This window comes from Lampris incognitus, chromosome 2 (assembly GCF_029633865.1).
Source record: "Lampris incognitus isolate fLamInc1 chromosome 2, fLamInc1.hap2, whole genome shotgun sequence".
Lineage (NCBI taxonomy): Eukaryota > Metazoa > Chordata > Actinopteri > Lampriformes > Lampridae > Lampris > Lampris incognitus.
The window spans coordinates 29,582,371-29,608,326 of NC_079212.1; the positions used below are offsets into that span (position 1 = coordinate 29,582,371).

At 42.9% G+C, this 25,956-nt stretch overlaps 2 protein-coding genes across 3 annotated transcripts; one reads left to right on the top strand and one right to left on the bottom strand.

The window, feature by feature from the left end:
* Positions 1-188: 188 nt before the first annotated feature.
* pigt (phosphatidylinositol glycan anchor biosynthesis, class T) lies at positions 189-17,698 on the top strand. Its single transcript, XM_056299214.1, has 12 exons — positions 189-222; positions 336-704; positions 1,533-1,710; positions 2,361-2,488; positions 3,328-3,428; positions 3,832-4,006; positions 4,181-4,278; positions 5,096-5,252; positions 6,583-6,783; positions 7,282-7,447; positions 16,840-16,923; positions 17,107-17,698. The coding sequence occupies exons 1-12, from the start codon at positions 189-191 to the stop codon at positions 17,354-17,356; spliced, it is 1,941 nt and encodes a 646-aa protein (XP_056155189.1). The 3' UTR covers positions 17,357-17,698.
* A 2,258-nt stretch (positions 17,699-19,956) lies between these two features.
* wfdc2 (WAP four-disulfide core domain 2) lies at positions 19,957-21,597 on the bottom strand. Of its 2 annotated transcripts, none has more exons than XM_056274881.1 (4): positions 21,453-21,597; positions 21,042-21,170; positions 20,665-20,802; positions 19,957-20,435 (listed from the first exon to the last, which is right to left on the bottom strand). In XM_056274881.1, exons 1-4 carry the CDS (start codon positions 21,535-21,537, stop codon positions 20,302-20,304), a joined length of 486 nt encoding a protein of 161 aa, XP_056130856.1. In that variant the 5' UTR covers positions 21,538-21,597; the 3' UTR covers positions 19,957-20,301. The 2 variants fall into 2 exon arrangements, with proteins under 2 accessions (XP_056130856.1, XP_056130857.1); XM_056274882.1 differs by having other exon boundaries at positions 21,042-21,167; positions 21,453-21,595.
* Between the last annotated feature and the right edge of the window lie 4,359 nt (positions 21,598-25,956).

Consider the following 25,956-nt stretch of genomic DNA (forward strand, 5'->3'; position numbering starts at 1 on the left):
CTTCAAACCACCAAACCAGCCTGATGCAGACAGAGCATCCTTTAAATCATTTTAATTATGCCAGTAGTGACATATTAAATTACTGGGTATCAAATTAAGAAGATGTTGCATTTACGAAACTGAGAAATTACTGCTTAAAACAAAGCAAATCGTTTCAATTCAGTCATAATGCGCAGATTAATACAACGATGATTCTCATTATGTACTGCCAGCAGCCCATTGGTCGACTGAGCTTGTGACGTCAAGATACGGAAGTAGTCAGTCGACCGTAGGGGGAAAAATGGCAGCGTACAGGTGCATTTTCCTTGGTCTGGCAATTGTTTATTGTATTTCAGTACTGACTGTGGCAGCTACTGAAAAAACAAACTCTACCGGTATTGCGGATACCGTTGTGGTCAATAATGCACAAACAGTCCAGGCAGACGAGGCGTCGGCATCCGCAGTCACAGGGGAGCAGCCGGCCAAGTCCCCGCCGGAGGAGAGGCGATGGGAAGCCACCGAAGTAGAGGGGGAGACTCCGGATGAGGCTCCGGACCACAGTCCAGCCTTCTCCGTCAGCGAAACCACGGACACATCGTCCACGCAGCATCCTACAGACGATTTCCAGGAAGAATTGGTCATTAGACCGCTTCACTCCGGTGATATTTCCGCCAGCTTCCAGTTTCGCACCCTGTGGGACACAGACTTCATGGGAGGCAAAAAAGGTAAGTCATTGATGATGGTCTCTGCATCCTTAATACAAAGGCACTCGGCTACTTGCTTTCTTATGTTCGCACCCTGTGCAGCTGCAGTGCAGTCAGCGATTGATTTAAATCTACTCCTGGTTCTGTTATATAATGATGTTGTGTTTTTGCTTAGGCTATTCTTATATTGCATTAACTGCAAATATAAAACAAGGCTGGGTTGCATAAGCTATGGGCTACAATAATGTACAGAAATGGCATATACATAAAATAAATGTCTGCTGAATAATTTCCCTATCCTTAAGCTTTACCACTACACAGGGCACCATTGTTCCTGATTTTTGCTCAATAAAATCAGTTCATTTTAGTGTAAATGATTAAACAGATTGTTGGTTCAAATTTTTGTTGTAACTACTATACATCATCACAATACAAACACAAATGCATATTTGTGAATTGTTAGAAGATAGGACATGCCAAGTGCCCAGCCCTTTATCCCTGGCTTTATTAGCCATCATTACTAACTCAATGCAAAATGTCATTTCACACTGAGGCAAGTTTGTAATTTGTGATAATGGGCTATACAAATAAAATTGACTTGACCTTAACATAGGAAGACGTTTTACTTGTAGTACGTATCGTGTCTGGGACTATGTGTTATTGATACTTATAGGTTATTTTTATTGATGACATTAGATAATTTTCTCTGTTCATTGTTTAGATAGAGGATGTCACATTATACCATGTACTATGCGATATACTTTACACACAGGTTGTATGCCACTGTTTTTTTCTTGCCCTTCACAGGGATCAATAAAGTTATTATTTTCTAATCTTGACATTCCTTAGTATCCCACTACCGGCTGTTTCCCAAGTGTCTTGGCCAGGTGATATCCAAGTTCTCAGTGCGAGAACTCCACATTTCCTTCACCCAAGGCTATTGGAGAACCATGCAGTGGGGGCAGCCCTTCCTGCCCTCGCCCCCAGGGGCTGAGCTGTGGGTCTGGTTCCAGGACACTGTAACGGAGTAAGTACAACCAAATGTAAGCTGCAGAGATTCAAAGACATGAGTAAACAAAAGTTCTGCAACCAGGAAATTGCTACTGAACAGCAGATAAAATATGGTATTTTTTGCCTGAGGCTGCTAAATTGACTTGATATATCAGCCTGGCAGGGAACTTCATGGTTTGGAGAGTCAAATCACATTTGGCTGGGGAAATAATTTATCTGTTACCTGAATCACTCAATGTTACCAGTTGGTCTGACCCAGGAAGATGTTGAATTGTCGTGAAAATGTTATAGGTTGAATCAGTCAAGACTTAAAGTGGGGATATATTTTGATGTCAAATCAAAAAAGATAGCACTAGAATTAAGGGAAAGTGACAACTGAACATGAATTTAAATGTATTTTCAAGCTGACAAAATTTTTTGATATCATGTAAATGAAGCGAAAAGAATGCTGTGAAAAAAAACTTATTTACCATTTCCATTTCCTACAACTTCAAGAACATAAAACGGACATAAATAATTCCCACATATTCAACATATTCACCATATTCCCACAACTTCATGAACATGAAACAGACATAAATAATTCCCACATGTCATGCAGTGTCATTTATCCAACATGTCAGTGTATCAATTTGCTCTCATTTTACCCCTTTGTAACCTTTTTAGCGTGGATGGTGCATGGAAGGAGCTCACTAATGTTTTGTCAGGGATCTTCTGTGCGTCTTTGAACTTCATTGACTCCACCAACACCGTTCAGCCTAGTGCCTCCTTCAAACCATTGGGTGTTGGCAATGGTAAGTCTCCTTCAGACATGTTAACAGCTTATGTTTCTAGAATCTCTTTAGGTAGATTTCATGAGCTAGTGGCGTTGAGCTGTTGTTGTTGCTTTTATTATTGTTAATGCTACTACTACTACTACTACTACTTTTGGCTGCTCCCTTTAGGGATCACCACAGCAGATCATCCATTTCCATTTCTTCCTGTCTTCTGCATCTTCCTCTGTCACACCAGCCACCTGCAGGTCTTCCCTCACCACATCCATAAACGTCCTCTTTGGCCTTCCTCTTTTCCTCTTCCCTGGCAGCTCCATATTCAGCATCCATCCCCCAATATACCCAGCATCTCTCCTCCACACATGTCCAAGCCATCTCAATCTCTCTTGCTTTGTTAATGCTAATTAACAAAGCAAGAGAATTATTGTTAATGCTACTACTACTACTATTTCAGCTTTAACTATTTCAGTTGTTCTTATCCGATGAGAGGGTCTAAGGACAGGATGTTGTGTTTCTGTTAAGCCCACTGAGGCAAATTTGTAATTTGTGATATTGGGCTATAAAAATAAAATGGAGTTGACTTGACTTTAAACCTTTTGTAAAACAGATTCACAAAGTGCCTCACAATGAAGGCAAAGAAACGACATACTAGTTAAAAAAAAAAGATTGAAGAATTAACCAACAACAAAGCCATAATGGTGTGGTGGTGGTGGGGGACGGAAGGGGTTTGAATAAGGGGTGGAAAGGTTGAGTGGAGGTTGATCTTGGTTAATGATTACAGCTGGTTCATAGTATTATTATTGCACATGGGCATGACACTGCATACTGACAATTTATTCCATTATGTCTTTTCCATACAGTGACAGATCACCGCTTCCTTCGCTATGCAACTCTGCCACGTGAGATCGTCTGCACTGAAAATCTGACCCCATGGAAGAAACTCCTGCCATGTGGCTCCAAGGTGTGTGTGTGTAGTGTGCGTGTGTGTGTGTCAGCACGCGTGCACACACTTGAGACCATAGTCATATGTAAATACCCCTCTATCCAGTCATTTCTATCTTAAGTTACAGTAATAATGCACCATTCCAGAAACAATTTTAATATGTTGACAAAATGTTCTGTTCGTACCCGAAGACACTGAGAGTGATTATGTCCCCTCCAATCTGGAGCCACACGCCATCCCACAGGCCTAGATTGAATCCTGCTAGAACTTTTTCACCTTTATCATCCTTACTGCTCCTTTTTCTTCACCTGAACAATAAACCTAAACATTAAAAATGTGAAACCTGGATGGAGTACCTGTTTGCCTTCAAATAAAGATGTTTTAATTAGCCATTTTTTATGTGGTGCTCGCTCACTTCTAGGCTGGTCTGGCTGTGCTGATGAAGTCTGAGAAACTCTTCCACAGTAGTTTCCACTCCCAGGCAATGCACATCAGACCTGTGTGTCAGGACTGGCAGTGCAAAGCCACGTCTTGGGAGCTGAGGCAGACGCTGAATGTGGTCTTCGACTGGCACACCTCTGGACAGGGCAAACGAGGTGCGCTTTCACCCCCCCATAGATACAAGCCTGCCATTTCTTTATTCAGTACTCTTGACTTGGCCAGATCTGGGCTGGTTTAATTCGAGGAGTTGGCTGTCTGCAAGAAGAAGAAGGAAAAAAAGATATTGCATATTTTCAGCCTGTTGAACTCTGTCTGTTTGTTTCATTCAGACTGGTCCCTGTTTAAGATGTTCTCCCGGACCCTGACTGAGGCCTGCCCACTGGCCTCCTCCAGTAAAGTCTACATCGACATCACAGACAATCCTCAGGTTAGCGAAGATTTAACTTCACCATGTTATGCTTTACCTGTTATCCTCCACTCTTAATGATCGACAAGTTATTTCAGCAAAACATGTATTCCTCTAAATGCAAAATGATCAAGAGGCATAATAGGAGGATGAGTTGCAACAAACATTTGACGCATTTGCCAAGGCAGGGTCCAGGGATTCAGCGAACTATAGTGAAAACCACTTATCTGCTACACTATGAGTTCAATTTGAATTTATGAATGGATGTGTTTCAGTCCAAATGTTAAGCAAAATATAAGCAGACTTCAAAAATGTCGAAAAAAAAGACCACTAACTGGTTTTAAGTGTTTTGATAATTTACCTGTTATCACAAAACAAGAGAAAATAGAACAAGGTTGACATGTTTATTTCCCATATAAAAATCGTTTTCCATCGTTCTTAATTGCATGTTCTCTTCTAAGTCTTTTATAAACATCGTATTTACACTCTCAACTTAGTGTTTTTTTTCCATATTTCAGATTTTTTACTTTCTCTTGCACCATTCAGTTTTTCTTATTTGCAACTCTAGATTTCACAGAAATATAGCTCGAAGGAAACACCGTTTTACCTGTCATTTTTATTTTACTTTTTATGCTGCGTTCCTGTCATTATCCCCTACAAACTGTTCCAAGAGAGCAAAAATTCTTAAGAATAAATAAATGAATTAAACCAGATATAGCGGATTATCCATCCATCTGTAATTTTCTTTTTGTCCATGAGGCACCCACCTCACAGACAAGCATGCATTGGTGTGGTGGCAGAAATGGCGTGTTAGTCACGGTGCTGCTGTGGTTTACAGGGGAAGCAGTTCGAGCTGAGTCCAGCCACTCCTCTGCTGAGCCAAGCGGTGGTGCTGGGGGACAGGAGGACCTATTCAGTCTACGACCTGACTCAGCAGGCCACCTTTGGCACCATGCGCACCCTCAACATGCTGCTGCGCTGGAAATCCAGTGAAGGTGAGTGTCAAATGAAGGGGCCACCGCTCACACGGCAGCATTTGCCGTTTTGTGATCCATTGCCAATTAAAAAGATAAAAATCAGGGTGAAAATGTTACAGCTGCTGCGAGAACGTTTTGATTTTTGTTGACTTTTACTTATCCCTGTGGATGAGAGCGGTGGTGTTTCTCTGAAGAACGACTTCATTTCGTGTAATCATTGCATCGTCTCACCAAAGATCTACATTTACCGTCTGGTAGCTTGTGCATTTGTTTTGGAGAGACGAGGGAGAGATGCACTGTTGTTTTGCAAAAACAGGTGTTTCCTAAATATGCAGCGATGAAGTAATGTATCTTTAATTGTGGCTGTGTAGCCTGTTTGTCTGCCAGGGAATCCGACCTGGAGACAAGTAATTGGAATAATTATAAAGCAATATCTAATCTTTTTGCTGATGGTCTCATTTGCTTATATCGAGTCATTTATAGAGGCATAAAAAGTAAATTGAGGCTGATAAATAGTCGGCGAAAAATGCCTTCTTGCAACTTTAACCAACAGCTCAGAGGATGCACTTCAAATTATGGTCAGACCAAAAGGCTAGATTATTGTTTTTGTGAATGTTAACGTGAGGAAACTGCAATTAAACAGAAGGTTGATTAAGGTTCATTTAATATTGGTTGAAGCTGTTCATTTACATGGTTTCATTTGCTCTCCCTCAGTTCCTAGTCTCACGTGCCCTGTGGACAAGACATGTTCAGAAGCTTTGCTTACTGCCTTCAGTATGGACACTACAAAAAGAAAATTAGAATTTGTTGTTTTTTTTTTGGAAAACAAAATCACTGGAATGTGTCAAAATAGACTTACTTTGTTCAGAATCAAATAAAATGTGAAAACATCATCCAGATTTTCCACCAAAATTAAACTCTTACTATGGTTCATCTTTGTATTGTGTTGTGGTTGTTAACATCTGCAAAGTTGAAGTTTTTGGTAACTGTTGTGAAAATGGCGTGACCATGTCTATGAACTACTTTGACTGTCAAAACAAAATGTCCCTTCCCTCTGCTCTTGGTCTTACATACCTCACCCATAAGATTTTGATTGGTTTATAGCAACTGAGGGAGCGATGACAAAAAAATAACTTTTTTTTTTGTTCGTTTCCTAAGAAGCCTCACATATCCATCTCTTTTGTCTATCAGACACATTTTCTCATCATTTCTGTACTATGTGAGTGAATCCAGGAGGAATGTTTTGCTGTCAGATCTCTTTGGTCTGACAAATTATCCACATGGCTAACCTCTGAACCTCCCTGTCTTTCCCACCGTCCATCCTCCCACCACCCTTTTCCTCCTACAGGGGACATGCTGCGGCCTCTCCTCCATGGAGAGCGCTACGTGGCTGGTTTCGGGCTGCAGACTGGAGAGATCCACACTCTGATGTACAACAACCACCCCTACAGGGCCTTTCCCGTGCTGCTGCTGGACATTGTGCCATGGTACCTGCGCCTCTACATCCACACACTCACTGTCATCAGCAAGGGGAAGGACAACAAGCCCAGTGAGTTGTTGTTTTTTTTTTTTTTTTTTTTTGGTAATTTTCTCTGCATTCACAAGGTTGTCCAAAATTGTTTCCTTTTTCATTATCAAGTATCTGTTTGGTTAAGAGATTCAAAATAGTCTTTACAATTACAAATGGGACATAATTGTAATGGCTGCACCCAACCCCATCGTCCCACTTCACCCCCCCCCCCACACACACACACGCGGACACTCAAATACACGTGTAGACACACTCATACAAGGGTTTGTGTTAATTAAAATCTGAGATAACGTCTCTGAGCAGATGCTGCCTTTGACCACAGGAAGGCGCAGATGAGCCGTATTTGTAAATACTTAAACTCATTCTTCCTTCAAACTTCTTCACCTTTCCTTTCGCTCCCCTGACTGTAGTTGTGCCGCTCAAGACACAACACTTCGTTTGTAGATCGTTTTTATGTTCTGATCACTTGTTTTTGTTGTTATTTACTGGTGATGAACATACTTTTATATCTGCCAGGCTACATCCACTACCAGCCATCTAAAGACCGTGTGAGACCCCATCTGTTGGAAATGCTGGTTCAGCTTCCCCCCAACTCTGTCACTGAGGTCACCGTTGAATTTGAGAGAGCACTGCTGAAATGGACAGAATACACCCCTGACCCCAACCATGGATTTTATGTTGGGTGAGCATTGGGGGGGTCATTCTCAGGACATTTAGTTTTGACGGTGATTTATAGAGTAACTCCACATCAAATTCTGTTATCAGTTTTTTTTATTTCTATGTACTGCTATTCACTTATGAAATACAATAAGACCATTCATATTGTCAGCAGCTGAACAAAAATGTGCTGATATCAGTATTCACCTCACAAACTCCGGCTCAGTAACCCATCTACTACAGTAGATATAAAAAGTCTTCGCAGCCCTGTTGAAATGGCAGGTTTTTGTGATGTAAAAAAAAAAAAGAAAGAAAAGAAACCCAAGATAAATCACATCAGAAATTTTTCCATCTTTAATGTCAAATTACAACCTATAAAAGTCAAGTGAAAAACAAACTGAAATCTTTTTATTTTTTTCCCCTATAGAGGAAAAAAATTAAAATTAAAAACTTAACAATAACCTGGTTGCATAAGTGGGCACACGCTTAAATGAATATTTATTTATGCATGCTCAATCATCCAGATAAAGAATTCTCAGAAAGTAGACTCAGTTCGTCTGGACACACAAAGTTTAATGGGAGAAATGTCTCATCACTCATCTAAGTGACTTCGTCAGTCTCAGCTGAGTGCAGGTATCCCCAACCTTAAAAACAGCACAGTTGCATTACGACCAAAACCGGCGATCAGTTCCATATGCAAATGCAGTGATCATTAATTCAAGTTGCAATGGCCACATTCAAACCAGCGTTCCTCCCTATCTATGCACATCCTTGATAGGGAGGAGCGCTGATTTGAACGGGGAGTCAAAGAGGCCATCTATGTGAAGAGGGAACGGCCATCCCTGAACCAAGGAGGGGGGCCTAAGAGTACATCGGTTGCCATTTTACAATGCTGTGATTGCGGCTATTCCCCAATCCTCTGAATAGTACACATGGCCATTGTAAATCTTCAATGGTCACAGCATTTTCATATGAAACCGATTGCCAGTTTCGGTCGTTATGCAACTGTACCGTTTCTAAGGTTAGGGATAACTACAGTGGGCTGAGACTGATGAAGTCGCTTAGATGAGTGATGAAACCCTTCTCCCACTAAACTTTGTGTCCAGATGAACCTAAATTAATACTTTGTTAAAGCGCCTTTTGATTTTATGGCAGTCTATCAGCTCGGCACATCTTGACTTGGCAATATTTTCCCACTCTTCATTGCAAATACATTTTTGATCCGTCAGATTGCGAGGGCATCTCCTGTGCACAGCCCTCTTCAGGTCACCCCACAGATTTTCAAGGCAAGGCAAGGCAAATTTATTTGTATAGCACATTTCAGCAAAGTGCTTTACGTAAAACATAAAAGGCATTAAGAAAAGCAACATAAGGCAATAAAGACATTTAAAAACAAATAAAAAGAGTAAAAGTTACAGTGCAGTGTAAGATGATAATCAAAAGCTTAGAATTTTATTTAATTGGAGGCAGCGGCAAACAGGAAATTCTTCAGCCTTGATTGAAGACAACATGGAAAAGCAATGTAAGGCAACAAAAAGACATTTAAATACAAATAAAAGATAGGAAAAAAAATCCAAGACAAAACAGGAGAGTAAAAGTTACAGTGCAGTGTAAGATGATCATCACAAGCTTCACATTTGATTTAATAAAAGGTAGCAGCAAACATGAACGTCTTCAGCCCTGATTTAAAAGAACAGAGTTGTAGCAAACCTGCAGTTTGCTGGGTGTTTGTTCCAGATATGTGGTGCATAGAAACTGAAAGCTGCCTCTCCGTGTTTGGTTTTGACTTTGGGGGCAGAAAACAGACCTGTCGCAGACAATTTTAGAGGTCTGGATGGTTCATAGTTTAGCAGAAGATCAGAAATGTATTTTGGCCCTAAACCATTTAGTACTTTATAAACCAAGGGCAGATTTTTAAAAATCAATTCTTTGATGGGCAGGAAGCCAGTGTAAGGACCTCAGAACTGGGGTGATGTGATCGAATTTTTTGGTCTTAGTAAGGACTCAAGCAGCAGTGTTCTGAATCAGCTGCAGCTGTTTGGCCGATTTATTTATTTATCAAGAATGAGACCTGTAAAGTTGCCATTACAGTAGTTGAGTCGACTGGACTACTGTAATGCATGGACAAGTTTTATTCCAAATCCTGCTGAGACATAAATCCTTTGATTCTTGATCTATTCTTTAAGTGATAGTAGGCTGACTTTGTAATTATCTTAATGTGGCTGTTGAAATTCAGGTCTGAGTCCATGACTACACCAAGATTTCTGGCTTGGTTTGTGGTTTTTAACATTACCGATTGTAGCTGAAGTCTGACTTTTAATAGTTGTTCCTTGGCTCCAAAGACAATTACTTAAGTTTTATCTTTGTTAAATTGAAGAAAATTCTGAGACATCCTATAATTGACATGTTCAATGCACTTACTCAGCATTTGTATGGGATTATAGGTGGCCTGTAGATATTTAGAAATATAACTCGAGAAGAGGAATTCAACTGAAGAGCCACATATTAAAAAGAAGCAACATTTCCATAAGCTATCTTCTTGCATTGGAGCGAATCATTAAACAAAATGGCAACTCCACCTCCTTTCTTCTGCATTCTGGTTTCGCTCACAAAAGGGATGACTCGAGAAGAACAGTTGCACTGTTATCTTGGTCTAACCAAATTTCAGTTAAAAACATAAAATTGAGTTGAGATTGTGACTGATTAAAAATGTTTTTGCTGTCAAAGGCCTGATGTTTAGTAACACTAAATTTCGTGTGTTAAACGTATTATCTGGCCAATTTTTTTGCGACAGGCTGTGGCTGCTGCTGTACAACTGGAGTCAGGTTAGATAAAGTAGCTGTGTGCTTTGCGTACACTTTGTTTTTCCTGAGGCTGGACAAAACAGGAATTGCAGATCTTGGAGCTGCTCCTCGCTGTCTGGGGTGGGCTGTATCAGCTGCAATGGGCCCATACCCAGTAAGCAGAGGGAGACATGAGCAGAAAGCAGAAATTCATTTCCTGAAAGTGGGGATTGGATCTGACACAAATATGGGAGCTGGGACTTGTTGCAGAATGTCCATTAGGTGTTGTTGAATGTCCATTAGGTGTATGAAATCCCTTTTTAGCAGCTCTGAGCCATGTGTCATTCCAGGATGAGTATAATTTGTTCCAACATGCACAATAAGTGTGTCCATGCCCGGGTGGTTGAATAACTCTTGTTGCAGTGTTTGGGACCATAGTGTTGAGTAAGTAGACAGGCAGTTTTCAAAACTTTGCTTTTAACATCTCTGATTATATGGTCACTTACCAGTAGAATCATTGGTTTGATGTCTTGTCTGACTAGGTTAACTTCTTTTTTGAATGTCCGGTGCATGTTCTGCTGTGATGCTGTCTTTTTCGATGATGTGACATAGCTTTAGCAGCTATTGATCTGTTGTTTACCTCTGTGTGGCGCTCCTCATGGGCTTAGCTGTATTACAGGCCATGGCTGCACGGATCTTGGTGCTAGCTTCTGAGTTAGCGGTGCTAATGCTAGCTGTGGTATTACCATTGTTCTCACCGACAGGCAGCTTATCCAAAACGGTATAGCTGTTCTCCAGCCGAGCCTCTGGTGAGACATTAGTGGAACTATGTTTGTTGTGTCTGACTCTCCTTTTACCCCGGGCAACATCTGTCCAGAGCTCAGGGTTTGACACTGCATGGGTAGAACAGGTCTTTGGTTCTTGCACCCTCGTTTAGCCAGTTGCACATATCCAGATCCATTGTGGTGTCGGTCTCAAGCGGGTTCGGGCCCACCTCCACCTTGAATCCATCTGTCATTCCAACCGCACACCTCACCACTGTCACACTTCCCTCATACATATCCTGCACCACTCCTACAAACATCTCTGCCACTCCCGACTTCCTCATACTATACCACACCTCTCTCAGCACCCTGTCATATGCTTTCTCTAAATCCACAAAGACACAATGTAACTCCTTCTGACATTTTCTATACTTCTCCACCAAAATTCTGAAAGCAGACGTCACATGTGTAGTGCTCTTTTGTGGCGTGAAACCATACTGCTGCTCACTAATCATCACCTCTCCTAACTTCCACTACTCTTTCCCATATCTTCATGCTGTGGCTGATCAACTTTATACCTCTGTAGGTAATACAGCTCTGCACATCACCCTTATTCTTGAAAATCGGTACCAGTACACTTCTTCTCCACTCCTCAGGCATCCTCTCACTTTCCAAGTTTGTGTTAAACCATCCAGTTAAAAACTCCACTGCCCTCTCTCCTAACCACCTCCAAGCCTCCACAGGTATGTCATCTGGATCAGTCGCCTTTCCATTGTTCGTCCTCTTCATAGCTGCCCTCACTTCATCCTTGCTAATCCACCGCACTTCCTGATTCACTATCCTCACATCATCCAACCTTCTATCACTCTCATTTTCTTCATTCATCAGCCCCACGAAGTACTCCTTCCACCTTCTCTACACACTCTCCTTGCTTGTCAGCACATTTCAATCTCTATCCTCCATCCCACTAGCCTGCTGCACATCCTTACCAGCTCACTCCCTCTGTCTAGCCACTAGATACAAGTCTATTTCTCCTTCCTTAGTGTTCAACCTCTCATGCAACTCACCATATGCCTTTCTCTTTGCCTTCGCCACCTCTCTCTTCACCTGACACCACTTCTGACTATCACACTTCTTCTTCACCAACCTCTTCCTCAGTATACTTGCCTTTACTTCTCATTCCACCACCAAGTCTCCCTGTCTTCCTTCCTCTGTCCAGATGACACCCCAAGTACCTTCCTAGCTGTCTCCCTCACCATTTCTGCAGTAGTTGCCCAGCCATCCGGCAACTCTTCACTACCACCTAGTGCCTGTCTTGGCTCCTCCCTGAACTCCGCACAACAGTCTTCCTTCTTCAACTTCCACCATTTGATCCTTGGCTCTGCCTTCACTCTCTTCCTCTTCTTTACCTCCAAAGGAATCCTACAGACCACCACCTGATGCTGCCTAGCTATGTTCTCCCCTGCCACCACCTGGCAGTCTCTAATTCCTTTCAGAATGCACCTCCTGTATGAGATATAGTCCACCTGTGTGCGCCTTCCTCCATCACCCTGTGTTCCTCCCTCTTCTTGAAATATGTATTCATCTCAGCCTTTTCCATCCTTTTTCCAAAATCCACCACCATCTGTCCCTCCACATTCCTCTCCTTGACACCATACCTGCCCATCACCTTCTCATTACCTCTGTTCCCTTCACCAACATGCCCATTGAAGCCTGCTCCAATTACCCAATTTCCCCTCGGGGATGAATAAAGTATTCTGACGATTCTGATTCACTCTCTCCTCCTTGGGTACACTCTCCACCTCTTCATCCAACTCACTCCAGAATTCTTCTTTCTCTTCCATCTCACACCTAATCTGCAGGGCATATACGCTGAGACATTCATCATCACCCCTTCAATTTCCAGCTTCATACTCATCACTCTGTCCGACACTCTCTTCACCTCCAACACACTCTTGACTTACACTTCATTCAGGATTACTCCTACCCCATTTCTCCTCCCATCCACACCACAGTAGAAGAGTTGGAACCCACCTCCAATGCTCCTGGCGTTACTCTCCTTCCAGGCACGTAGCCAGGTAGGTGGTTTTCGTGTCTGAACCCCCCCCCCCCGAAACCCCACGGCCCGTCTGAAAAGGCACCAATAATTATTTAGTTATCGTTTTGATTATTTGTCACCGCCCCTCTAGCCTACTCATACACTGCATCTATCGTGACTGACAGACGTTAAACCTGTCAGTTAATTTGTTTCCAAACATGATGTATCTTATTGGTCTGTTTCGTAAAACAAATAAAATCACACGCTTTTGATTGGCTCAGGGGTCTGACGAGTCAGCTAAGCAACCTGCCACTGGTTATGATAGCTAAATGGTCGATCTATAGTTTGCTTTTCAAAAGCAATGGAGCCGCCGAAAGCTACCTGTAAATCAGGCAAGAGCAGTAAAGTTAATATTCGTAAAATCAGTGATTTTTTTGTTTCAACGTGTCCCGACTCAAAAAAGAAAAACAAGAACATTACAGATGATCTGGTCACTAACGTTACCGATTTTCCGGAGCAAGTGTTAGCAGATCCACTGCCCTCCTCCTCGGAAACGGAGCCAGAGTTAGCAGACCCAGCCCGCCGTCCTCTACCTCGGAAACGTTTTCACACGACTTTGTGGATTATATTGGTGGGAAAATATCAGACGAACAGAGAAGAGAAATATACTCACTGGACTGGACGGCCAATATCGGACAAACATTCCCTTCAAAACTAGGAGGTAAACTACGTTTCCAACGTCATGGGATTGACCAGTTTAGCTGGCTAGTATACTCAACAAGGTCCGACGGTTGTTTTTGTAAGCACTGTGTTGCGTTTGCAGTCGAGCATGTGGGCAAGGGAGGGCACAGAAAAGCTGGCAAGCTAATTAATGTCCACTTCTCAGACTGGAAACATGCTTTAGAGACGTTCAAAGACCACACACAAAAGGCATATCACATGGATGCATGTTTGAAAGCGGACAATTTCCAAATGGTTCTCAGCAATAAAATGGATGCAATTTCACTGAGGCTAGATTCTGAGAGAAAAAAGCGAGTCCAAGAAAACAGAGAAAAACTCAAAAGCATCATTGCAACGTTGATTTTTTGCAGTCGCCAAGAACTCGCCCTGAGAGGTGATATTGATTCAGGACCAGTGACATTGAATGAGCCAACTCACAATGACGGAAATTTCAGGGCTTTACTCAGGTTTAGGGCGACATCTGGCGACACAGTACTGTTACAACACTTGAGTAAATGTGCAGCAAACGCTAGCTACTGCAGTCCTGATGTACAAAATGAAATAATCAGCATAATTGGAGATGTGATAACAAACAAACTGGTGCAGAAAGCAAACTCCGCGCAGTGTTTCGCTGTGTTGGCAGATGAAATGAAAGATGTTTCAGGGCGGGAGCAGCTTTCTGTCTGTGTCAGATACGTGAACCAGCATGACAGCCAATATAGCATCAGAGAGGATTTTTTTGTCCTTTGTTGATATCGAGAAGTTAACCGGGGAGGCAATCGCCAATTCAATCGAAAGTCAGTTGACGAATGCAGGCGTTGATTTACAGTTTTTACGTGGCCAGGGATACGATGGCGCATCTGCCATGAGTGTCCGTTTAAATGGTACCCAAGCTAAAATCAAAGAGAAGCACAAGCAAGCAGTTTATGTGCACTGTGCAAGCCACAGTTTGAATTTGGTCCTAAACAAGTGCTGCACTGTACAAATGGTGCGAAATTGCTTTGGAATTGTCTCGGAAATCTGCACTTTTTTCCATGATTCGGCTTTGCGGTCTGCATGCAGTCTGCAACACGAGACGGAGCGTCTTTTACCCCACTGCAAGAAAACGCGACTGACGAAGTTGTGTGAAACGAGATGGGTCGAACGCCACGACGCAATATTTACATTCAACGAGCTTTTAGACCCTGTGCGATCCAGCCTGCAGAAAATCAGTGAAACCTTCACCGGGGACACATCTGTCAAAGCCACTCAGCTCTTTAATTCAATTGACAATGCGGAATTAATGCTGTCCATGAATGTGAGTGAGAAGATGCTTGCAAAAACCTACCACCTGTCCACCTTCCTTCAGAAGGAAAATTGTGACTTGGTGAGTTGCGTTTGAGCTGCTGATGCTGTTATTAAGCAGGTAGATGAGATGAGGGCTAACTCTGAGATGGAGTTCAGGTAGATTTTCCAAAAGACCTCTTCCCAAGCAGCCAAGTATGGGGTTGAATTTCGACCACGAAGAGGCATGGACTGCAATGAGGATCCATTGAAGGCTACCGGCAAAAGCTTTTCATAGTCATGCGTGACTTTTATTCATCACAGATGAAGGAACGCTTCAGCAAACACAGAAATGTGATCTCCAACCTCTGCTCCTTACTGCCATCTAAGGTCAGCATGCTGAACGACAGCTCAGCTCAAGCGCTCTCCAACCTGTATCCTGATGAAGTGTCACCGCATCTGGAAGTTGTGAAGTCAGAAATTGACACCTGGCGGGATACATGGAAAGATGCAACTTATGTTCCACAAAAGGCATTGAGGCATTAAATGCCTGTAACAGTGAGTTGTTTCCAAGCATCTTCAAGCTTCTCTGCGTTTTGACCACGCTTCCTGTCACCAGTGCCCATGTCGAGAGAAGTTTCTCCCGTCTGGGGAGGATCAAGGACAAAATGCGCAGTACAATGACGGAAAGACGGCTTAATGGACAGACATTGCTCTCGGAGCACAGAGACATTGTGGTGACGCCGGAAGAGGTACTGGACATCTTTTGCAGACAAAAAAGACGATTGGACCTGCTTTTATAAGGTAAGACCCACTTTTATTTATTAATGCATTGATGATTATCTATGGGCCATTAATACGTTGACATTTACCGTACGGTTGGGTATTAGGCTATAATATACAGTGTGGGAATTTTATTTACCAGTAGCTTTCGGCAGTGTTGCCCGACCCCCCCCCCCCCCAAAATATGTTTCTGGCTACGGGCCTGTCTCCTTCCACCTGGTCTCTTACACACACACTTCTCTCCATCATATCAGCCGGTTCTCTCCCTTTACCAGTCACAGTGCCAACATTCAAAGTTATGACTCACCTCCACACTCCTACCCTTCCTGCTCTCCCGCTGCCTCTGGATATGCCTCCCCCCTCTCCTTCTCCTTTGCCCAACAGTAGCATAGTTTCCACCGGCACTCTGCTGGCCAAACGTACTGGTGGCGGTCATTGGTAACCTGGGCCTTGACCGATCCTGTATGGAAATCTGATTTATGATTCGCACATTTGATTGATATTTGATGGCAGGTGTATACTAACTACTATTTAACATGCATTTCAATGTGATTGGTTAATTCTGGACCCAGCCACATCCCCAATTATAAAAGGGTGTACACACTTATGCAACCTGGTTATTTTAAGTTTTGTCTTTCTTTTTTGCCCCTAGAATGTTTCTGACTGTTTTTCACCTTATTTTTATAGTTTGCAATTTAAAAAAAAAAAGTGGAAAAAATTCTGACATGATTTGTCTTGGTTGCACTTTTTTACATCACAAAAACCTGCCATTTTAACATGAGTGTGTAGACTTTTTATATCCACTATGAAGTTGTAAATGAGTAGGTGTTCACCTTAAGATGTTCATGTGTACAAGAATCATTGTACAAAAATACGTCATCGGGTTACCACCCAAAAACATGCAAAAACAAGCCCAAAATGAGTATGGAGTTACACTTTAAAAAAAAAACATGATACAACCAGAAAGGAAACATACCATTTAGATTTTAATGCCTCACAAACAACATATGGGGTAGTGATTATGGTCTGCTTTGGAATGACTGAAACATGTCCAATTTTCCCTCAGGTCATCTGTTATCAGCGCGTTGGTACCCAGTGTTGTTGCTATGGATACAAACAGCACCCAGGAACGACCACTTTTCAGCAGCTTGTGAGTACAGCTGTTTATGGATGAGCACTGTTTGTTGACACTGATTCTCAGGTAGCTGTTGGATTGACGGCTGAGGAAGACGACAATCCCAGAGACAACCGTAATACATTTTTTTTAACCCTCTCTGCTTTTGTCCCGCCCACTCCCCCCATCCCCTCCCACCCATCATGTCTCCACCCTCAGTTTCCCCTGTAAGGAGGAGTCCAATTACTTTGTACGCATTTACACGGAGCCTCTGCTGGTCAACCTGCCCACCCCAGATTTCAGCATGCCCTACAACGTCATCTGCCTCACCTGCACCGTGGTGGCCGTGGGCTACGGCTCCCTCTACAACCTGCTGACCCGGACCTTCCAGGTGGAGGAGCCCAGCCCGGGACTCGCCAAACGAATAGCCAACGTTATCCGCAGATTGAGAGGAGTACCACTGCTCTGAGCCACCTCAGAACTTGATGCTAGTTTTTTATTTTTGTTGTCGTTGTTGTTTGTTTGTTTTTTTATTCTAACCAAGCCGCAGGTAAGATATGTGATATATTCAGGGAAGAATTGGTTCGGGTACTGGGATGGGGATATTTTTTAAAACTGTCAACTTGAAGCTTCTGCTTTTAAGAAAGGAGAAAAAGTGAAGCTTCCTCTGAACTGTGATGGCATCACTGCATTTTTCCTGCAATGAGTAACGAGCAGCAAAATGCGAACATTTGTCTGCCACTGCTGAAGCTGGATGGAGAAAGTTAAGTAGAAGGAACCAAAGCAGTGCTCTTGTTGCATTATAAGGACTTTGTCAGAGGAACATGAAGTCGCACATCTTTCTGAATGTTGATTTATGTCTGTTGGTGTTGTTTTTTTTTTTACTGTTTCTGCATTTAAAGCCATAATTCTGCTAAATGAAAATAGCCATAACGTCCCTCAGCACATTCTATTGCTCTGTGAGTATGGGTGTGAAATTTACATGACTATTCAACAAGAACAAAAATGGTGAAAAACACATTATAAAAAAAGGCAGTGTGAAAGTATCAAATATCATTTAGGCAATATAGGTGAAAATTATATTACAACTATTATTTTTATCACTATATTTACTTAAGTACTATTTATGTCAAGTTTAATAGGTTACTTAGCAGCTGAATGAAAGATGAATAGTCAAGAATGTTAATTGCCCCTAAAACACTTTTATGCCCTTTTCTGTATCCGAGCATGATTACTGAAATTAATGCAGAACAATAGAGCTGACTATAAAACACAACCAGGGGGAATTAACTTGTCAACAATATGTAAATAGGAATTATAAAGGCAACAAAATGTTGTTTTAACTCAATTTTAAATGCACACACTTTCAGTCAAAAGCAATATGGTAAAAATAATTCAGACATATTTTAACTGTAATATTAGGTGTTAAATAATTTTTCAGTCCACAATTTAGAAAATCATGTCCAATCATTTTGACTTTGTATGACAATACAAGTCACAACAGCACCTCAAATTATGTTTAATTTTGAAAACAAAATTAAATTTTTAGCCTCTTATTTGTAATTTCTTGGTTTATTTTGTCACAGTAAAGACTGTCCTTAAGGGAGTTATAGCTTTTATGCGACAAACACTAATGCATGTCTTGCAGGTCTATTTAACAGTTTTCTTCAAAAATGTCCAACTTATCAAAAAATGTAACACATAACTGTTTACACTGCATTGTTCCACAAGAGCTAACACAGCAAACCGTGCTATTTTTCATAAAAGAGAACAGTTCATGAAGTGTGCTTTATTGCATCAGCAGGCTGCTGCAAACCTGGGTTTAACCATCTGTTTATTTGCATGAATGATATGTAGCCTACGGAAATTAACACAACAGCTATTACTATGTTTGAATTATTTGTTTGATTTCGTTTGATATTTGGCTTTACTGTTGAATGGAGGAATTTACAGATTTCTCTTATGATAAGTTGCCTTTGATTTTTGGAACTGATGCATTTCCAAATCAGTTCAACAATGCAGTTTCAGCAAAGTCCACTGAAAACTCAGCTGTTTTTACTAAAGTGTTTGGGGTTGTTTGAAAAACCTTGGGAAATGTCAAGAATGCCAAGCATTCTTAATACTACTGATCATGATTAAACTTATCCTCTATTATGCATGTTTGTCGTCACAAAGATTTTGTTGAAGTTTCTTTTAAATTATTGAGCAGTGTGAATGTGGTATAAGGAAACTGGGGTATTCCTTTTTGTATTTCCAATAAATGGATGGACAAAACACAGTAATTTTCAAAGTGCTTTGAGTGACTGTTGCAACTAGAAAAGTGCTATAAAATGCAGCTTGATTGATTGATCGATCAAATGAAGTCTGTTCTCTGATGCTCAATCCTTATTTGTCTCTCGGCTGAGAGAATCACTGCTACAGGACTTTTCTGTGTAAACAACCTTGGCCCCAACTCTGGCGAGCTTAGAGAGGACAAACACAGAAGTCTCTGTCTTTGGCCGGTCAGCAAATTTTCCCTGCACATGTTTGGCACTAGTGCGGAACAAAAACAAAAAAAATCATTTTGCATTCCATGTTAATGGTGCTCATGTCTGGTTAGTTGCAAACCGTTGTCTCAATAGACATGTAGGCATACCAAGCCAGAATACATTACTCTGACAAAACGGTGTTCATAATCTTTGTTTTTAGAGATGCACAAAGCTTGAATTACAAAGCACTGATCTATATTTATGTAATTACCCATACATCTCATTGGCTATTCAATGCATTTCAACTTTTTTTCTACTAAATCCATCAATTACGAAGCCAGAGCTATTATCAAACTATGGGTGTGGCATTTTTAGACATTGGGATGTGGTGCAACAATGCTGAATCTTTAAAAACTGCAGAATTTCTTGGCCACTTCTAAAAGCAGACTTTGGTTTGCTGCCCATAAGCACTTTCCATTCTTGGTGCATTTCATCATTTGTTTTTGCAGCAAAGCTCCAGCTGAAAAAAGCCCATAAAAGAAACATTGGTTGAAACTTGAGACCAACAAATGACAAGGTCACAAATGCACAGGAATGTAATTCTTTCTAAAAATGGCTTTATTTGTTCATATACAAGCTAGCACAAAATACCCCACATCCCCGAACCCCACATGCATCCAATACAAAATACAATACATTTCATATCCATTCAAGGATCAGGATTAAAAGTTGAATTTGACTGACTGTGCAACCTAATGCACAAATGTTGTTTCAAAGACCATATTCTGCATCTTGGAACCTTGGGAAAAAAAATCTTGTGATGCTACAATAGAAAGATTAATATGCTTTACTCATCCGATCTCTTCCAACCAAAATACACAAAAGTTGCACTGAGTGTTGATGGACGGTGGCCACAGACGAATGTCAATAATCTCTGGTTGTCTGGTCAGCAAGGCTCACTGCAGGCATGGCCACAGGTGGTCCTGCAACACTTCTGTTCCCCGGGACACTGACCATCATGGTAGCAGTACTCGGCGCACATGTTGGTCCCCTGGGGGAGAGCGCAGCGGCCTGGCTTCACTAAGGCAAACAAAAGACAGCCTGAATTATGGTGGCTATTGCAGTACGAGATAACTTATTTACTTCACACATGAAACGCTCGCAATGATTTAAGGGATCATCCAGAGGCTCATTCATTGTAAATAGTACAAGAGGATCCTAGTTTTATGATTTCTACACCTGGTTTACTGAGCACGAGACAGTACAAGAGGATTATTGTAAGATGTTGCCGCTTGGGCCCACATCCAACCTGTGTATGGTTCGATGCACTCGTGTCCACATCCATTGTGGCAGCATTTCTCAGCATTAAGACAGTCGCTGTCATCGGAGCAGTACTCGGCACACACTCCTGAGCCCCATTTTCTGCGAGGACACACTCCTGGCTTTTCTTTAGGGACAAGGAGGCCAGAAAAAAACACACGAATCAATAATGGGTGTATAGACGCAGCAGAAACGTGAGGATAAAACATGATCTTCATCTGGAGTTGTGTTTTCTCTGGCATTCTTTCAATGACTTTTTTTTTCCCAACCCAAAGTTTGCAATGAGTCAGGTAAGCGTCTCAAAGCCAAAGCACACTGAAAGAAAGAGACTTCAGCTGTACTAGAGGAAAAGTAGTAGGGTTTTACTGAAGGCAGGGGGGACACAAACGGCCCCACAGTCGTAGACACAACATTTGTGGGGTCCAGGACAATCGTCATCACACTGACACCCTTTCTGTGATGGGACCACGGTCAGACGCCGCGGACAGTGACCTGCTGAGAGAGGGGGGGGGGTTATTATATTTGATGCATGGTAATATAGGAGGAAATGTTTAATAACTGACTTAACTTCCCAATTTCATCGTCAGACATGGGGCTGTATAAACAACACCACGTAAAACAGCAGAAAGCAGCCGCATACACTCACTCGCCCGTCACAAAATAAAAACACTTAAGCCGAAAGTGAGGAAAAACAACAGCAATTTTCGGGCATTTCCTCTGGGTTAAACACAGCGCTGTTCTGACGAAACAGTCGGACATCCTTCACATGAAACCCACCTGTTAAATTGCCATCGGGCTGCGCAGCGAACGCGATGTTAAGATTCAAAAACGCACAAAGTGCGAAAATGCACGACGAGTACATCTTCACGTCGGACGTAGCGAGTCGTGTGAGCGGACAAGCGTCCCAGTACGGGACCCAGTGTGAGCGGCACGCAGCACGCTGGGTCCTCCCGCCCGCCAGGTTACCGCCAAGAACGCGGGCATGTAGAAGCAACAAAATAAAAAAAATAAAAAAATTATCAACTGAAAAAAATATTTAGATGAAAGAAAAATTTAATATCAGCAACTAAACTTGTCATTCAATAAAAGCATGAGTTTATAATTGTATATTTCTATAGTTTTCGGTCTCCGAATGAAATTACCCCACTAAGTTAATCAAATACATTTTTGGCTAAGAAGAGCCAGCCGAATCACAGAAACCTTTATGGGTTGCTGACATCTATGAATTTTGCTCATCTTACCTGATTGATTATTGAGCCTGTTTATCCTCTTGCTATTTGATCATATCAGGAGCTTGGTGGTAAGGTCAAAAAGCTAACTAACGCTACTTTACGACCTGCCACATTTAAATAAAATTTGACAGCTACTGTAAACATACTGTACATGATATGCAAGACAGCTAGCAAGGTCTGGGACAGTGAAGAAATGGCTGGCACAGATTATATCAGAAGCCTGAGTAGCTCGGACCATGCCGATTACAATAATAAATTAGTTTTCGATAATGGTGAGAAATTACCAGATCCCTACGCTATCCCAGACAATGAATGGGTTTTACATATGTCCAAGTGGCCAGCAATCGTATGGCCGGATATATACACCTATCTCATTGAGAAGCCCAGTGTTTATACCAAGTTTAAATCTGCGAGCATACAAATCCCTAGATGCATATCATTACGTACTCTGTGGTCATGTGCAAGAGGTAAAGTTTTATGATGCGGATCGGAGTTTTGCATTTGAGGGCAGATGTCGTACCTAGCCAAAGACAGGGCCAAAAGACTAAACCTTATGATGCCTGGGTTTACGTGCATAAGGACCTTGGGTACATTCTAACGGCTAACTGCACATGCATGGCAGGGTAGGTATCACACAGCAGATAATTTGAGATCATTATCTCACCCACTTTTATTAATGTTATCCAGCCTCGCCTCTTGTTGCAGTCATGCTGCAGCCATCATGTGTCAGGTGGAGCTGACAGGACGGAGACGCACTGAGGAGGAGGTTGCCTGCACTTCCAAAACAAGTAAGTGGAAGGATATGTCGAGAAAGAATGTGGAGCCACAAAGTTGAGGAAGATCAACTTCAGCTGGCCAAAAAGACAACTCACCGACTTGCCGAGGGTCCATCACTCACCAACACACCAAAATATACCAGGTAGGTAAGAGCGAACTGGCTGCACAAGTGATGCGTAACGCGTTGATTCTTGATGAACTAACTAGTTGTGTGCAGACACTTGTCAACGAGAAGTGGAAAAATGAATGAAAACAAAAAAGAACAAAAATAAATATTGATAATTGCTAATCGGCCATACTGCCACTTAAGAGTAGCTTGTAATTTAACCTATTTATTAGGAGCGGGGTACTCTATCCTAATTCCACACTAATCCCTTTGATCCCAATTTTTGATTCAACAGATAAATACGTTTGTTCCAAACGATTTTTAGTCTGAGATGCACTAATGGTGACGTGCAGTGGGAGTTTTACCTGTGAATTAATAATCCATCTTTTGTTTACATTCTATTTCATACATTGTAGCAACCTATAATGTAGCAACCTATAATGTAGCAATGTAGCATTGTAGCAACCTATAACCTATAATAATTTCATTAGTTTGTTGGCAAAACTAAATTATAAACAATAAAATAATAGCGTTATTGTAAAATTACTCCCTCTCATGTCATATTGCTTACAAACTGTACATTTCTTCCAACACACAGCAATTACAACTGAAGATCTCCAGGCCCTCAAAAACAAACGCCAAATGCTGCCCTGTTTGCATCCATCAACACAGCCACAGACTCAGACTCAGACACAGATACAGCATCGGAAACAGAATATGAACTCCCTGAGCCCCTGACAGATATGTATGACCCATTTGCTAGGGACCTGTCGTCAGCTGACCTTAAAGAGAAGTGCAAAACCAGCTATAGCAAAATGAGAAGGCAATGCACAACTAACAGACTGGAACACCTGCAGGATGTGACGAAAGAGCAGGCAAAGTGCACAACATGGAACATACACAGAGTGGAACGTATAGCGGGCAGTAGCTTTCACAGGGTTGTCAAATGTAAGGACACCTCAGCTGAAAGTGTTGATAAACAGTTAATGCAATATGAATCTACCGATCTCACTGTTCCAGCTGTCATGTAGGGAAGACAAATGGAAGCTACTGCATGCCAGTGTTACGAAACAGAAAGGAAAAAGATAACACATTAACTTTAATCTAAATGCAGTGGGTCTAACAGTGGAAGCAGATGAGCCATACCTGGCTGCTTCTCCTGATGCGGTATTCTCATATGACTGCTGTGGAACAGGCGTGCTGGAGATTAAGTGCCCATACAAGTACAAGAAGGGACTACAGGGGTCAGAGTCTGATGCATCCTTTTGCCTTGATGAAAACTATTATCTGCGACCTACCCACCCATATTACACACAGATTCAACTACAGATGTATGTTTGTCAAATGGACATCTGTGATTTCGTGGTGTGGACCAAGACATGCAGCATCATTCTCCGGCTACAGAGAGATGAGACATTTCTACTAGAAACCGTTCCCAAGGCTGAAGTCTTCTTCATGGACCACCTCCTTCCAGAACTCATTTGCCGCTGCAAAGACCCTGACCTGGCTGAAGAGATCAAATGTCTGTATTGCAAAAAGCCTAGCTTTGGCAAAATGATCAAGTACACAGATTGCTGCCAACACTTTCACCCTGCATGTGTGTGAAGCCGGATGTGGGTATGTGTCCTGGTCCAGCTCCGCACTGTCCTGGTCGCTGCACTAGCACCTCCTCTGGCCGCTGCACTGGCGCCTCCTCTGGTCAGGGGGGAGCTGGGGGGAATAGCGTGATCTGACGCTGGCGTGATCCTCCCACATGCCACGTGCCCCTGGTGTACAGTATGGACACTGTACTGGTGAAACTCCTCACTGCCAGGTGAAAAGAAGCGACTGGTGACTCCACATGTATCGGAGGAGGCATGAGGTAGTCTGCAGCCCTCCTGGATCAGCAGAGGGGGTGGAGCAGCGACCGAGACTGCTCGGAAGAGTGGGGTAGGCCGGATACAATTGGGGAGAAAAGGGGGTATTATTGTATTTAGAAATCACTTCAGGACACAGCGCTGTCGCTCGACACAACCTCTCCGTGGCATTCTTTATTTAGACTGACACAGCATCAAAGGCAGACCCGATCAAACAACCCAGAGCCCGCAGGCATCACCAATCGATCCCAGCACAATAGAACAGCACCAAATCAATTGCAGCACTGTCGATGTGTGCAGACATAACATCCCCCCCCCCCCCGGCAGGATTTCAAACATGAAAGGTTGACACAAAGTCCTCTAGGTGGCCAGGGCGTAAACGTGTGCGAACAGGTCGCGGGGCGGCCTGAGGCTGGGCAGGCCGAGGTGGGGAGGGAGAAGGCAGGGGAAGCTGAGGCCCAGGAATGTCTGGGGCCCGTGTAGGAGCTGCATGAAGCCCCGGGGCGTCTCGCCATGCTGAGGAAATGGCTATGGTTGTGTCACCAGCTGTGTGTGGCGGAGCTGACACCTCTGTAGACGACTGGAGTGCCACCGAGTGCCATCGCTGAGGAGGTAAGTGGCTGGGCCCAGCTGACGGGTGACTTGGAGAGGAGAGGACCAGTATGAAGCCATTTTATTGACCCTGTGGGGCCTGCGGACCCTGACCCAGTCTGACACATTGATGTCTGGCACCCTGGTTCGTTTTGACTGGTCAAACCGTTGCTTCATCCGCGTCTGCTGACGAGTGACTGAGGCTCTGACCCCAGAGGGAGGTGCCTGAGGTGTGGAGGGGCGGAGCCTGTCAAGGGGCATGCACAGTTCCCGGCCTAGCATGAGAGAGGCTGGGGAGACGCCTGTGGTCGAGTGCTGTGTGGCCCGATAGTGCAGCAGAGTGTGACGGATGGCCTGCAGTGCAGCAGAGTGTGACGGATGGCCTGCGTGAAAGAGCACCCTTGGGCCATGTGTGCTCTGAGGCCGTTCTTCAGTGACTGGTGAAAACGTTCAACGCCGCCATTGGCCTGGGGGTGGTAGTACGCAGTGCGTATATGACGGATGCCCTTGCTTTCGAGATAAGCAGTGAACTCAGCAGAGACCAGCTGAGGGCCGTTGTCAGTGGTGATGGTCTTTGGGAGGCCCCAGCGAGAGAAAAGAGAGTCCAGGAAGTCGATGATGATCTGTGAGGTCACAGTGCCGGAAATGGTGAGTTCAGGCCATTTTGAGTGTAGATCGTAGGCAACCACCATGAAGCGTTGGTGGTGGGGAACTCCATG

Coding starts and splice junctions, on each gene's coding strand:
- pigt (XM_056299214.1), top strand. CDS start 189: ATGATTCTCATTATGTACTGCCAGCAGCCCATTG. Junction 223..335: donor GTACTGCCAGCAGCCCATTG/GTCGACTGAGCT, acceptor ATTGTATTTCAG/TACTGACTGTGGCAGCTACT. Junction 1,711..2,360: donor TTCCAGGACACTGTAACGGA/GTAAGTACAACC, acceptor TAACCTTTTTAG/CGTGGATGGTGCATGGAAGG.
- wfdc2 (XM_056274881.1), bottom strand. CDS start 21,537: ATGTACTCGTCGTGCATTTTCGCACTTTGTGCGTTTTTGAATCTTAAC. Junction 20,803..21,041: donor TTGTGTCCCCCCTGCCTTCA/GTAAAACCCTAC, acceptor TTGTCCCTAAAG/AAAAGCCAGGAGTGTGTCCT. Junction 20,436..20,664: donor GTGCATCGAACCATACACAG/GTTGGATGTGGG, acceptor TGTTTGCCTTAG/TGAAGCCAGGCCGCTGCGCT.